The sequence below is a fragment of the Diorhabda sublineata genome, chromosome 10, assembly GCF_026230105.1.
Source record: "Diorhabda sublineata isolate icDioSubl1.1 chromosome 10, icDioSubl1.1, whole genome shotgun sequence".
Lineage (NCBI taxonomy): Eukaryota > Metazoa > Arthropoda > Insecta > Coleoptera > Chrysomelidae > Diorhabda > Diorhabda sublineata.
Genome location: NC_079483.1, coordinates 7,899,086 through 7,912,741, shown reverse-complemented (window position 1 = coordinate 7,912,741; position 13,656 = coordinate 7,899,086). Strand labels below are relative to the sequence as shown.

The 13,656-nt window shown below is 29.5% G+C and overlaps 2 protein-coding genes across 2 annotated transcripts; both read right to left on the bottom strand.

Moving 5' to 3' along the window:
• Positions 1-890: 890 nt before the first annotated feature.
• Positions 891-2,052, bottom strand: LOC130449736 (calcium-binding and coiled-coil domain-containing protein 2-like). Its single transcript, XM_056787720.1, has 2 exons — positions 1,615-2,052; positions 891-1,550 (listed from the first exon to the last, which is right to left on the bottom strand). The coding sequence occupies exons 1-2, from the start codon at positions 1,963-1,965 to the stop codon at positions 975-977; spliced, it is 927 nt and encodes a 308-aa protein (XP_056643698.1). The 5' UTR covers positions 1,966-2,052; the 3' UTR covers positions 891-974.
• Positions 2,053-2,620: 568 nt separating this feature from the next.
• LOC130449735 (RING finger protein unkempt) lies at positions 2,621-12,852 on the bottom strand. Its single transcript, XM_056787718.1, has 11 exons — positions 12,788-12,852; positions 12,475-12,684; positions 11,625-11,911; positions 11,430-11,565; positions 11,168-11,370; positions 10,992-11,113; positions 10,607-10,934; positions 7,433-7,853; positions 7,137-7,362; positions 5,380-5,496; positions 2,621-5,313 (listed from the first exon to the last, which is right to left on the bottom strand). The coding sequence occupies exons 1-11, from the start codon at positions 12,844-12,846 to the stop codon at positions 5,188-5,190; spliced, it is 2,235 nt and encodes a 744-aa protein (XP_056643696.1). The 5' UTR covers positions 12,847-12,852; the 3' UTR covers positions 2,621-5,187.
• Positions 12,853-13,656: the final 804 nt, after the last annotated feature.

Genomic DNA, 13,656 nt, shown 5'->3' with positions numbered 1-13,656 from the left:
GTATTTTTAAAGTCCATGAAGGGAATCTCATTTTTATTATAAGAAATTTCAACCTAAAAACGAGGTAATTCATCATTTTATACACGTTTTTCGCGATTTTTCAAAATTTTCAGCCGTTTTTCATAATTTTTCACAAATATTCATAGTATTTTTAAAGTTAATGAAAGAAATTTTAATTCTAACTTAAAATGAAAAAGTGCAATTTGAAATTATCAAGAATAGGCAACAACATACACTTATGTAATAGCAGTGGCATAAATTGTCAATGAAAATTAAACTAAGGATAGACAACTAAATATACATATGTAATGGTGGTTGCATAAGTGATTATCATAGAACTTTTCCGTTGCCTTATAAAAGAAAAGAAGAAAGCTGTCAACTTAGAAAAATCGATAATAAGTATGAATAAAACTCAAATTCCATTTTTGAGCACAAAAAAATAAATATTCCAACACATAATTGGAAGAAAAAATCAAAATTTTCCAATCTGTATAATTTGAGAATTAAAGCTATTACGCAGTAACATCATAGGCAATTATACATACACGTGTAATATTGGTTACCTAGAACAAGTATCGTAAGGTATGAAAATAAATTAAACAACTAGACTATGGAGTGTAGTACACTCCATAAACTAGACAATTTAAAATTAACAAGTATTGATTTAAAATAGACAACCATATACTTAATAGTATAACAATGAAAATAAGGGAATAGGCAACTAAATATACATATGTAATGGTGGTTGCATAAGTGATTATCATTTTCCGTTGCCATAAAAGAGAAGAAAGCTGTCAATTAAGAAAAATCAATAGTAAGTATAAAACAAGGGTTGTGAAAAAAGTAATCACACATTAAGATATTAAAAGGTAGTTAGTATAAATAATTACATTAAAATTTAATTAAATCGTACATAAACAACTTTATTGATATTTTCTCACACTACAACACATGAAAATTAGAATACAAGGGATTTAATTATTTTGTTTGAGCATACTTTGAGGTATTGGGAATGGAGGAATCGAAATTAAATTCATTATCTCGAATTCTCTGAGATTTTCATTACTTTTTGATTCACTGTCGTTTTCTTTTAGTTTTTCATTAATTTTTGATGATTTTTCTTTTTGCCCTCGTTTCAATGTTTCGTATTTCTTTTCCACTTTCTTCTTTTCTAAGCTCAATTCAATGAAAACTTCTTTGATTTCCGTTATCTTTTTTTTCAACATATCAATTTCCGATTGTCGTAACTCTTCTGCTTTTTTCAAATCTTTTGTAGTTTGTTGTAAAGACGCGATTTCTTGGTCGTAATTTTTATCATGCGCTTGTTGTGATTGAGCAGATTTAAGAGCCGTTTTTAACATTTCTACCTCTTCTTCGAGGTCCTTATTCCTTTCTTTGAGCATTATATTTTCGTCTCTAATTTTTCTAAATTTACGATTTTGTTCGTCGTAATGAACTTTAGTAGCTTTATCAACCGTAAAATGTTTCGGATAAATATCAACTTCACCACTCGAGAAAGATATTATGATTTTTGAATCTTCTTTAATAAACTAAAAACGTGATTATAAATAAAAAGAAAACTAAATACTCACATATTATATATTATAAAGTTACCTGGAAAGGCGAACTAACTCCGTATATTTCACTTTCTCTTCCTAAATAACATAACTGAAAGAAATCGCCTTCTTCGAATTTTATTTTACATACGAAATTTTTAGTAAACACTATAGTACCGACGTTTTCTGGGAAATTTAGAGGAACCCACTCGAAAATTTCGTAATCTCTAACGCTATTCCAACCAACTTTGAATATACCTATCCTATCACCTTCTTCTGGGGTGTAATCATCAACTTGAAATTGGAAATTGAGATCTGCGCCGTAGTTGTATTGTTCCTTTATATTTAAAAACTGTACTTTATTTTTCATTGATATTAAATTAAAATCTACGCTTTCCGACATTTTCATCTAAATAATCACATATAATACAATCGTGAATTTTCGTTGTTATGCACAGATACACTTTTGACAATTAGATAAATGACATTATGTCATAATTTGTATATGCGCGTTCTTTTGATATTTTCATTATTGATCGGTTTTCTTTGTCTATCAAATGAATTGAGTGTAGCATCTTTGTCTTTTTAACTTTGTTGTGAAATATCGAATTTTAACACTATCTAGTATAAATCGCTTCTATTATTTGACATAAACAAAAATGACTCGGATTCATATATTGATTATCTTTTTCTATCAAATGTATCAAATCTCTTGTCTTTTGAATCGTGTAAAAATATTCGGTATATATTTAGGTATCAGTTATCTTTGTCTGTCAAATATATAGAGTATTATTACTTTGTCATTTTAATTATGTGATCGAAATATCGTGATTTTTCTTTCGATTGATATTTATGAATCGATATAGTATTACTTCTTTATGATTTTAATTCTGTGATGGAGATATTAGTGATGACTTTTCGTTAGATTGATATTTTTGTATCCGTTATCTTTATCTATCAAATGTATAAATTATTACATTTTTCTCATTTTAATTATATGATGGAATTATTATTGTGATTTTCGACTTGATATCAATATATGACGTTAGGAAAAGAAACATCGATTTTTGTTTCATACTTTAATATCATTCGATTTTATAAATTATAATCATATACATAGTACGAAAATAAGCTAGGCTTTAGTTGTTTTAAATCTTTTTTTTTACGTGTCACCTAAACATTAACATCACTAAAAAAAATATGTCAATATCAGTCTGATACAATAAAAAAATATAAATATTTTGAACGTAAGTATTATGCTGCATAATATTTTCCAAAACTTTCATAAAATAATAAAAATTAAAATAAAAAAAAAGAAAAACAATAAGTATATATTCATTTTTTTTTATTTAACGTAAAAATAAATTCTGATATGTGGGGGACTGCAGCAATTATTGAATCGATAATATTCCAAGTAATTAAAAGTCCATATTAAAATTTTTTTCTCTAAAAAATAAAAATTTAAAAAAAGTATATTTACAAAAAAACAAAATAAAATACGTTAAAAAACACGATGTTTAAAATTAAATTTGGAAATACGTGTAGTTTTTGGAACACTAGTGTTTGGTAGAATTAACTATATTACAACTGTTTTTACTATCTTTTGGTGGAATAAACCGTATTAAAGTCCGATTTTGATTTTTTTAATATTTTTTGGTGGAATGAACCCATTTTTATTTGGGCATATCAATTTTAAATTTTTTATAAATTCGCGTTTTCACGCGAATAAAGTGATTTGGTGGAATATATCGAATATTAAAGGGGGGTAAAAAAAAATATATAATAGTTATTACTAATAATAACATTTATTATTTATGAGAAATTAATACATTTTTGTATTAAATAAAAAAGAATCTATATCTATTAAAAATATCGTCAAATTACTTTTATTTTTTTTTAAACTCATACCAATATTAATTTTTATATTTTCCTTTGTTGTTTCATAAAAATACTGTTTTCATTTTTTATTATTATTATTATAAATAAAAAATTTCGAATGAAAATCTTTCTGATCGACGTCAAAACTTTAATATGGATCTAAATAAAATAGGAGTGGGGATAGAGTATATCAAAATTTAAAAAAAGAAACATAAAAAGTCTATTGAAATGCTTTTTAATTAAAACAGTTATTTAACTACACGATATTATCGTTATGGCATTAAATAATTTAGAAAAATTTTAAATCCAAAAATTATTTTTTTTGAAAAAAAAAAGGCAGACATACCTGTATATGTAAATTTTTCTTTATTTCATTTTTTCATTATTTTTATTTTATAGGATTTACTATTAAAATTACATTTATATATTATGTATATATATACAAGGTGAGTTAAAACTCTTTGATATTTAACGATATACAGGGTGTTTTAAACAAAATATTTCAAAATTTCGATCACAAAATGATAAAATCTCAGACTCTTTGATATTCAACGATATACTGGGTGTTTAATGAAAATATTCGAAAATTTCCATCAAAAAATGAACTTTATCTTTATTTAAAGATATACAGAGTGAAAAAAGCGCTTTTTTTCTTATGTCACAATATACAGGGTGTTTTAAAAGAAAATAATCGAACATTTCGAAGGAAAAATTACGAAAAAATCGCAATGAAAATATTTTTTTCTATATTTAAAGATATATTTGAACATTTCCATCGAATATGACCAAAAAATGAAATTTATGGATATTAACGATATACAGGGTGTTTAAACAAAATATTTTAGAATATCGATCGTAAAATGACAAAAAATCGATTTTTTCTATATATAACAATATACCGAGTGTTTTAAACAAAATAATAGAAAATTTCGAAAGAAAATCGTGAAGAAAATAATTTTTTTTGATATTTAACGATATACGTGTTTAAACAAAATATTTGAGAATTTCTATCACAAAATAAGGGAAAAATCGCTTTTTTCGATATATAACAATATACGGGATGTTTAATCATCATTATAATTTTCTTTCCAAAAAAAAAAAGGAAATATCTCAAAATTTCGATCAAAAAGTGATAAAAACCAGATTCTTTGATATTTAAAGACATACAGGGTGTTTAATCATCACTATCATTTTTTTTCCAAAAAAAATGGAATATTTAAAAATTTCAATTAAAAACGAAATTGAAAATTGAAAAAAAAAAAAAGGAAAAATCGATAAATCGTGTAATTAAATAAATTTTTTCCGCCTCGCCACACACCGCTCACATATACATAATAATTCTTCATTTTTATTTTAAAAAATACATTTTAGCCGAACGAACAACTTACGTACAAAGTGATGCACAAACACATTTTCACGAACCATTTAAAATTGGAAAAAAAACAAAAAAAAAGAGAAAAAAAATCACGCCCAGACTTACAATTATCAAATAATAATAATAATAATAATAATAATGGAGAGAGAGAGAAAAATAAAAACAAAAAAATAATAATAAATCGTCGAATAAACCTATTTTAAACAAAATTATCTTAAAATTTAAAAAATTTGTTAAATTGCAAAAAGAACGAAAAAAATCTCGGCCGTCCCGACGCTCCGTTCCCCCTTGGAGGTAGGGTTGGTGAGGGGGAGGGTGGTTATGGGTTGAAAAGGAGAGCGGGGGCGGCCCCTTTTTGCAAGCCTAATTACCCCGTCTTCACATATTGTTGAGATTAATTGGCGTTTGACAATAGGGGCATTCGGTTTGGGTGCTAGAACACGTGTCGCACAATACGAAATGATTACAACTCAACGTTACCGTCCTATTACGTTCTTCGCATACCTGAAAAACGAATTAATTTCGATGTGAAAAAAATCGAAAAACGTCGAATTGTCTGTCGTGTCTTACCATGCATTTCGAGGCGGTTTCTCTATATAAAACTTTCTCTATTTCTTCGAGATCTTGTCGGAGTTGGGCGTGAAGACTTTTCAACACGCCGAGTGATAATTTACTCAATTCCGATACCTGCGTAAACGACAAATCAATTTTAAATTCGACGATAATATTCGAATTGATATTTGTAATACGCAAAAGTGCTTAAACCCTCCCTGTATCGTAATAAAACATTGAAATTTTTACAAAATTAAAAAATTCCGAAAATTCCATTATAAAAACTGCCACATAAATGATGCAAAAGTATCTAAACAGTCCCTGTATTATAATGGAAGAATCCGAATGTTCGAAAATTGAAAATTTTAATTAGCCAGAAATTTTAATTTCGGAGTAACATAAACACAAATATAGCACAATAAAAACTAAAAACAGTCATAAATCTTCATTTTGGGGCAATTTAAACACAAAATTACTATTTAAAAATGGGAAAACACTAAAAACAGAACAGAAATCCTTTTATTACAAGAAATAATCACAAAAACACTTTAAAGAGTCACAAATGTTCACCTCGGGGCAACATAAACACAAAATTACTATTCAAAAATGGAAAAAAACACTAAAAACTGAACAGAAATCATTTCATTACAAGAAATGATCACAAAAAACACTATAAACAGTCACAAATGTTCATATCGGGGCAACATAAACACAAAATTACTATTCAAAAATGGAAAAAAACACTAAAAACTGAACAGAAATCCTTTCATTACAAGAAATGATCACAAAAAACACTATAAACAGTCACAAATGTTCATATCGGGGCAACATAAACACAAAATTACTATTCAAAAATGGAAAAAAACACTAAAAACTGAACAGAAATCCTTTCATTACAAGAAATGATCACAAAAAACACTATAAAGAGTCACAAATGTTCACCTCGGGGCAACATAAACACAAAATTACTATTCAAAAATGGAAAAAAACACTAAAAACTGAACAGAAATCCTTTCATTACAAGAAATGATCACAAAACCACTATAAACAGTCACTAATCCTCACCTAGGGGCAACATAATACAAAATTACTATTTAAAAATGGAAAAAACACTAAAAACTGAACAGAAATCCTTTCATTACAAGAAATGATCACAAAACCACTATAAACAGTCACTAATCCTCACCTAGGGGCAACATAATACAAAATTACTATTCAAAAATGGAAAAAACACTAAAAACTGAACAGAAATCCTTTCATTACAAGAAATGATCACAAAAAACACTATAAAGAGTCACAAATGTTCACCTCGGGGCAACATAAACACAAAATTACTATTCAAAAATTGAAAAAAACACTAAAAACTGAACAGAAATCCTTTCATTACAAGAAATGATCACAAAACCACTATAAACAGTCACTAATCCTCACCTAGGGGCAACATAATACAAAATTACTATTTAAAAATGGAAAAAACACTAAAAACTGAACAGAAATCCTTTCATTACAAGAAATGATCACAAAACCACTATAAACAGTCACTAATCCTCACCTAGGGGCAACATAATACAAAATTACTATTTAAAAATGGAAAAAACACTAAAAACTGAACAGAAATCCTTTTATTACAAGTAATAATCACAAAAAACACTATAAACGGTCACAAATGTTCACCTCGGGGCAACATAAACACAAAATTACTATTCAAAAATGGAAAAAACACTAAAAACTGAAACGCCAACTGAAAACATAAAAAATGTTCGACTTTAAATTACCTTTGTTATACTTCTAATGTGAGGTCCGCCTTGTAACTGTTCCAATTCGTGTTTAACGTTATTATATTGCGTCAAAGTTTCGCCGAATTTACTTTCGGCCTGTTGGGCCTTCCTATTAGCCTCTTCGGCCTCCCTTTGCCAAGCGTCGCACGCCGTCCTCGCCTGTTGAAAACGATCCTCCCAATTACTCAACTGCAACCTATAGCTACCCAATTCTTCCCTCAACCTACGAAAAAACAATAAAAGAAAACAAAAATAAAATCGGATAGGGAAGTTTCCCTTTTTTCCCCATTTACCTGACCACCTCCAAATTGCTGTTGATACTCGGCGACATGCTGCTGAAATTGTTGTGATTCCTCGAATTGGGCGATATACTAGTTTGCGATTGGAAATCGAAGAAACTCTGATAGTTGTTGATTTTCGAGGCGCTCGAACTGATCTGCGAATGATTCAAAAAATCGATGTCCGATTGGGAGAATCTGGTAGCAGATAGAAACGGTTGCATAGGACTGTTGCCTTGCGGACTGAAACCGCCGAGGGCGGATCGCGTCGATCCGGGAATGTTGACGGGTGCCGAACTGCCCAATAAACCGGCCGAAGACGCCAATCCCACCGATATCGAATTCGAAACAGTCGGCGAATCGGCGTCCAGATCCCTGTCCAAGGCTCCCGATAAATTTAACGAATCTTCTAAATTTAGTTCTTCTAATGCGTTACCTGGAAAGTTCAATTTCTCTTTTCGATATCATATTTTGAAATCGGGTTATTTCTTTTTTTCTTTTTAAACGCTCTGTATCTCAAGTTTCAAATTTACAGTTTACCGATAAAAGTCGAGCTACATTTTGAGTTAGAATTGAAGGCGGCTGTAATGAGTATTCAAATTTGAAGTTAGAATGTCAAAATACTGGAGAAAATATGAGGTTAAAAATGGATGAACTGAAAAATTGTTGACGTCCTTTTCACGCGGCAAATATTTGAGGTTAAGATTAATGACGCCTTTTAAACGCGAAAAATTTTTAGGTTAAGATTTATAACGTCATTTATACGCGAAAACTTTGAGGTTATGATTGAGGACAACTTTAAAAGCTACAAAATTTGAGATTAAGATTGAGAACGCTCTTTAATCGCGGTAAACATTTGAGGTTAAGATAGATTAATTCCTTTTTATGTTGTAAAGTTTGAGGTTAAGTAGGAGAATAGCTGATTTTGAAGTGGAAATTTAAGGCGTATAACTTTAATGTTAGAATTGAGTGCACGAGAAATTTTGAGGTTAAAGATTAGAGAGGTCATGACAGGTGTTAAAATTTGAGGTCAGACGAAATTGTTTCAATATTTTGAGCCTGTTTATTCATTTTTTTTTTAGTAAATTGTACATTGAAATGGGCGGAAAAGATTTTCTGTTAGTTAATTGGTTTTTTATAGAATCGGATTTCATATTTTGTTGTTTTTACTTGAAAAAAGACTAAAAAAACATTTTGATGAGATATTTTCTATATTTTGAGGTTATTTATCGATTTTTTCTAGTCGATTTGTAGTTTTACATTAGAAAGTTCAAAACGATCATTTTCTAGGTGCTATTTAAGGTTTTCTGCATTTAGGCCCCATATTTCAAGTTTTTTGGCGAAAAAAAAAGAACCGAAACTTTTTGATGAGCCCCCTTTGATATTTTGACTTAAATTGTCAATTTTTCCAATTTATTTTGTCAACTTTACATTAAAAAGTACAAAAAGGTCAATTTCTAGTTGCTATTCAAGGTTTTCTGCACTTAGGCCCCTTATTTCAAGTTTTTTGGTGGAAAAAAAACAGGAACTTTTTGATGAGCTCCCTTTGATATTTTGACTTAAATTGTCAATTTTTCCAATTTATTTTGTCAACTTTACATTAAAAAGTACAAAAAGGTCAATTTCTAGTTGCTATTCAAGGTTTTCTGCATTTAGGCCCCATATTTCAAGTTTTTTGGCGAAAAAAAAGATGAACCGAAACTTTTTGATGAGCTCCCTTTGATATTTTGACTTAAATTGTCAATTTTTCCAATTTATTTTGTCAACTTTACATTAAAAAGATCAAAAAGATCATTTTCTAGTTGCTATTTAAGTTTTTCTGCACTTAGGCCCCATATTTCAAGTTTTTTGGTGGAAAAAATAACAGGAACTTTTTGATGAGCTCCCTTTGATATTTTGAATAAATTGTCAATTTTTCCAATTTATTTTGTCAACTTTACATTAAAAAGTACAAAAAGATCATTTTCTAGTTGCTATTTAAGTTTTTCTGCACTTAGGCCCCATATTTCAAGTTTTTTGGTGGAAAAAAAAACAGGAACTTTTTGATGAGCTCCCTTTGATATTTTGACTTAAATTGTCAATTTTTCCAATTTATTTTGTCAACTTTACATTAAAAAGTACAAAAAGGTCAATTTCTAGTTGCTATTCAAGGTTTTCTGCATTTAGGCCCCATATTTCAAGTTTTTTGGCGGAAAAAAAGATGAACCGAAACTTTTTGATGAGCTCCCTTTGATATTTTGACTTAAATTGTCAATTTTTCCAATTTATTTTGTCAACTTTACATTAAAAAGATCAAAAAGATCATTTTCTAGTTGCTATTTAAGTTTTTCTGCACTTAGGCCCCATATTTCAAGTTTTTTGGTGGAAAAAATAACAGGAACTTTTTGATGAGCTCCCTTTGATATTTTGACTTAAATTGTCAATTTTTCCAATCTATTTTGTCAACTTTACATTAAAAAGTACAAAAAGGTCAATTTCTAGTTGCTATTCAAGTTGTTCTGCATTTAGGCCCCATATTTCAAGTTTTTTGGCGGAAAAAAAGATGAACAGGAACTTTTTGATGAGCTCCCTTTGATATTTTGACTTAAATTGTCAATTTTTACAATTTATTCTGTCAACTTTACATTAAAAAGTACAAAAAGGTCAACTTCTAGTTGCTATTTAAGGTTTTCTGCATTTAGGCCCCATATTTCAAATTATTTTGTAAAAAATATAAATAAACCAAACTTTTTAGTGAGCTCCCTTCGATATTAGTCAATTTTTTCCATTTATCTCGTCAATTTTACATTAAAAACGATATAAAACAAGATTCTGATCAAGTTATTCAATTTTTTATGGACTACGGACCCTGTTTCATACATTTCACCAAAAAATAGTGGAAACAGAACTTTTTGATGAGCTCCCTTTAATTTTTTGACTTAAATTACAAATTTTTTCCCTTTATTTCCACTATTTCAAAATAAAAAAACCAAAAAGGTTAATTTTCGCACCGTTAGTCAATTTTCTAAGCTGAAATTAAATATTTTCCTTTCAATTTAATAATTTTACTAAAAGAAGGTCAAAAAACAACTTTTTAACTAATCCAATCATTTTTTTCATTAAATACCCTTCTAATACTGAATATTGTTTGTTCATCATTAAAAACTACTCTTATTATGAATATTTAATTACTGATTTGATCTTCCTCACCTACTACGCTCTCTACAGTTTCGTTTCCTCTACCAAAAAACGAACTCCCTAAACTAGTATAAGCGAAACACAAAGTCTGCTTCCTCTGCTCCCTTTCTATAGCATCCAACGTCGGATCTTTCTCGATAGCCAACAATTTATTCGTTAATTCCAACCCCATCGTCGGCCTACCCTGGAATGGCACCGGTTTGTGGGTAAGTTGAGATCCCGGAGCTTTATTTGTCGTGCTAGTTACATTAGAGTTTATTAAACTACTATTTAAATTGCTTATCGAATTCCCTATTTCCGAAGAAGTCGAAGACGATTCGCTTACTTCGCTACAACCGTTCTAAAACAAAAAAATCATCGATACAATTAAAAAAAAACCGTTAAAGCTCCAACTCACAGAACTATCACTGCTTTTTTCTTTTAATTTCAACTCGACGCCGCTCTGCGGAAGTACATTCGATAATATATCCGCTAGATTTGTACCGCTTTCTCCAGTTTCCCTCGAAACCCCCAATTCCTCTGTAAACAACGTAAATAGAAACAATTAAGAGGTTTTATGTGTTGCATACTTACGTTCCACGTGCGCGAAAGCGCAGAAAACCCCTCGAGGGCAGTAACCAGATTGTTGAACGTCATTACACTTTGTACTCTTGTAAATTTCCGGGTGGAATTGTTGTTCGGTCCTAGTATGGCAATACGAGCATAAATCACCCGCATCACAATTACCCGGTTCCCCCCATTCTTCTCCGTGTTTTACGTTAGGACAAGGCGTCGATCTACAAAAACCCCATTCGTCAAAACACTATATTCAACACTGTAGTTAACAGAATCATACCTATATTTAAATTTCCGAGGGCTCCTCCTTTTATCTTTACTATTATGATATTGGGGACAAGCGTAACCTTGTCTGCATAATCTAGGCGGCCTTTTACAAGGTTCTGTTTTGTAATTTGATAAAACGAAATTCGTATCTGTAACAAAAACATCGGGGATTATATTTGTATATATATTCGGGATGCACAAAACGCACCTTGCCATTTAGGATCTTCATTCATTAAATTTCTTTCTTTGTCCAAAGCGTTTGGACCGTTCGAGGATCCGCTACCTTCCGCTTCGGCAGCTTCTAGAGCTTGTATTTCTTTTATATCGTAAACGGGAGGACGATGATCGTGACTACCGTGAGCGAAAGCGCAATGTAAACCATTTTTTACGCAATACCCCCGAGAATCTGTGTCGTGAACGCACATACACGTTTTATAATACCTAAGATGATATCGCCTTTCCGTATCACCCGCCGTTCTATGTAAATAAGGACAACTACAACAACCAATAAAGAAAATACATTCCGATATCTCAAATTTTGTATAAAAATCGTTTTTTTATAAAAAAATTGTTATTTTAGTTAAAATTTAAACATACATGAAAAGAAGATTTGTTAATATTTATAAAAATTAGTTATAAAAGCATTTTATTTATTGTAATTCATGTGAAAACTGTAACAAATTTAAAGGATTAAATTACTTACTTAATATCATTTTAATAGTGTTTGGAATCGATTTAATGGTATTAAAAATCATTTATATTCAAACTGTATCAATAAAAAAAAAGTATAACAGAACCTTACTGAAAAATAACACCGTTGGGATAGGTCCAAGTTTGTTATGACATTGTTTTGATGTTTAAAAGTTTGGTTATCAAAATTAACTATTCAACTATAACATTATAATTTTGTAGTCGACCTGTTAGATTTTTCGCGATAATTAACGATTATTTATATAACAACAACTAATAATAAAGTTAAATATGTAATTGCGCGACAAAGCTGTCACACCCACCATAATCAAAAATGACAGAAAGTTAACCAAAAAAGGTGTACTTACTCGTCTCCATCGGGGCAAATCCCAGTGGTTTCGTCGTATTTTGTGCAATAATTATCGGCACTATAATTAAATGTCCCATCTCTGCGACGTACTGGTCGTCGTCGTCTTTGATTCATGAAATGCCAATGAAAACAGGTGAATGGTCGATGCTGTGTACATTTGTGTTGTAAGAAGAGCGGGCATTGCTCGACTCGAAATTCTTTCAAATATCTAAAAATTAACGCGGTATTTTAACTTGAAAAACACAACAAATTGCACTAAATTAATTTATGTATACGTCACTTTAACAATCACGCACTAAAAATACACTTACGAGTAATGATTTGGCTTTTCTGTTTGAGCTGTCAACAAAGGTTTGGACTCTGACGGCATTTTGTGTTCACTGTTGCGCAATAAATCCGCGCAGGGCACGCTCACATTTGACCAATGTTACACTTGTGTGTAGATCACGTGTAATTTAATTGAATAAAAACGCTTCTATTGTCAAGGACACTTGTGTTTTGGTACAATTGGCGGTATTATTATATCTTTATTTAAAAATTTTAACCACACTTTACATATGTATATCATTATCATATTTAAATATAACAATCATCATATTATCTTTTCGATACACAAACATTCAGTATTACATTTATTGATATTCAATTTATACCAAAGGCGTAGATATATTCAATTCAAATTAGAAATTGTAAAATAGATTTAATTATTTTAAATGATATTAATAAATCAATTGATCAACGTGTTTTAAATACTACGAGTAAACTTAAAAAGTTTCATAAAGTATTAAAACAAAATAATTGGAATTTCTAGAAACGTTAGTGATATTCATACCGAATATATGGTTACACCAATATACACAATTACACTATCTAACGAGCGTTTCGATAATAAAATCATCGCCCTCAGGGTTTGAAAATAAACTAAAATCTATTAACTTGATCTACCTATTAATATTAATTGTGTTAAATTGTTGTAATGTCTCGTTTTTGTTTAAGAATATTTAGACTAACAATAATTTAATAAAGAAATTACTTCTATACAGAGTAATTTAGTATTCGATTATTTATTTTTAATAATCTAATACGAAAATAAACTATTTATCTTAAATATATATTTCTTATTTATTTATCACGTTTTTATATTTTAAAAACGCTCCTATTTTTGACATAAATGACAGTT

What these genes read in the sequence shown, in the direction of transcription:
- LOC130449736 (XM_056787720.1), bottom strand. Translation starts at nt 1,965, where the DNA reads ATGAAAATGTCGGAAAGCGTAGATTTTAATTTAATATCAATGAAAAAT. An exon ending in GAGTTAGTTCGCCTTTCCAG is followed by an intron (nt 1,551 to 1,614) that starts GTAACTTTATAA and finishes TCACGTTTTTAG; the next exon opens with TTTATTAAAGAAGATTCAAA.
- LOC130449735 (XM_056787718.1), bottom strand. Translation starts at nt 12,846, where the DNA reads ATGCCGTCAGAGTCCAAACCTTTGTTGACAGCTCAAACAGAAAAGCCA. An exon ending in ATTTGCCCCGATGGAGACGA is followed by an intron (nt 11,912 to 12,474) that starts GTAAGTACACCT and finishes TGGTTGTTGTAG; the next exon opens with TTGTCCTTATTTACATAGAA. An exon ending in CCTCGGAAATTTAAATATAG is followed by an intron (nt 11,371 to 11,429) that starts GTATGATTCTGT and finishes GGGTTTTTGTAG; the next exon opens with ATCGACGCCTTGTCCTAACG.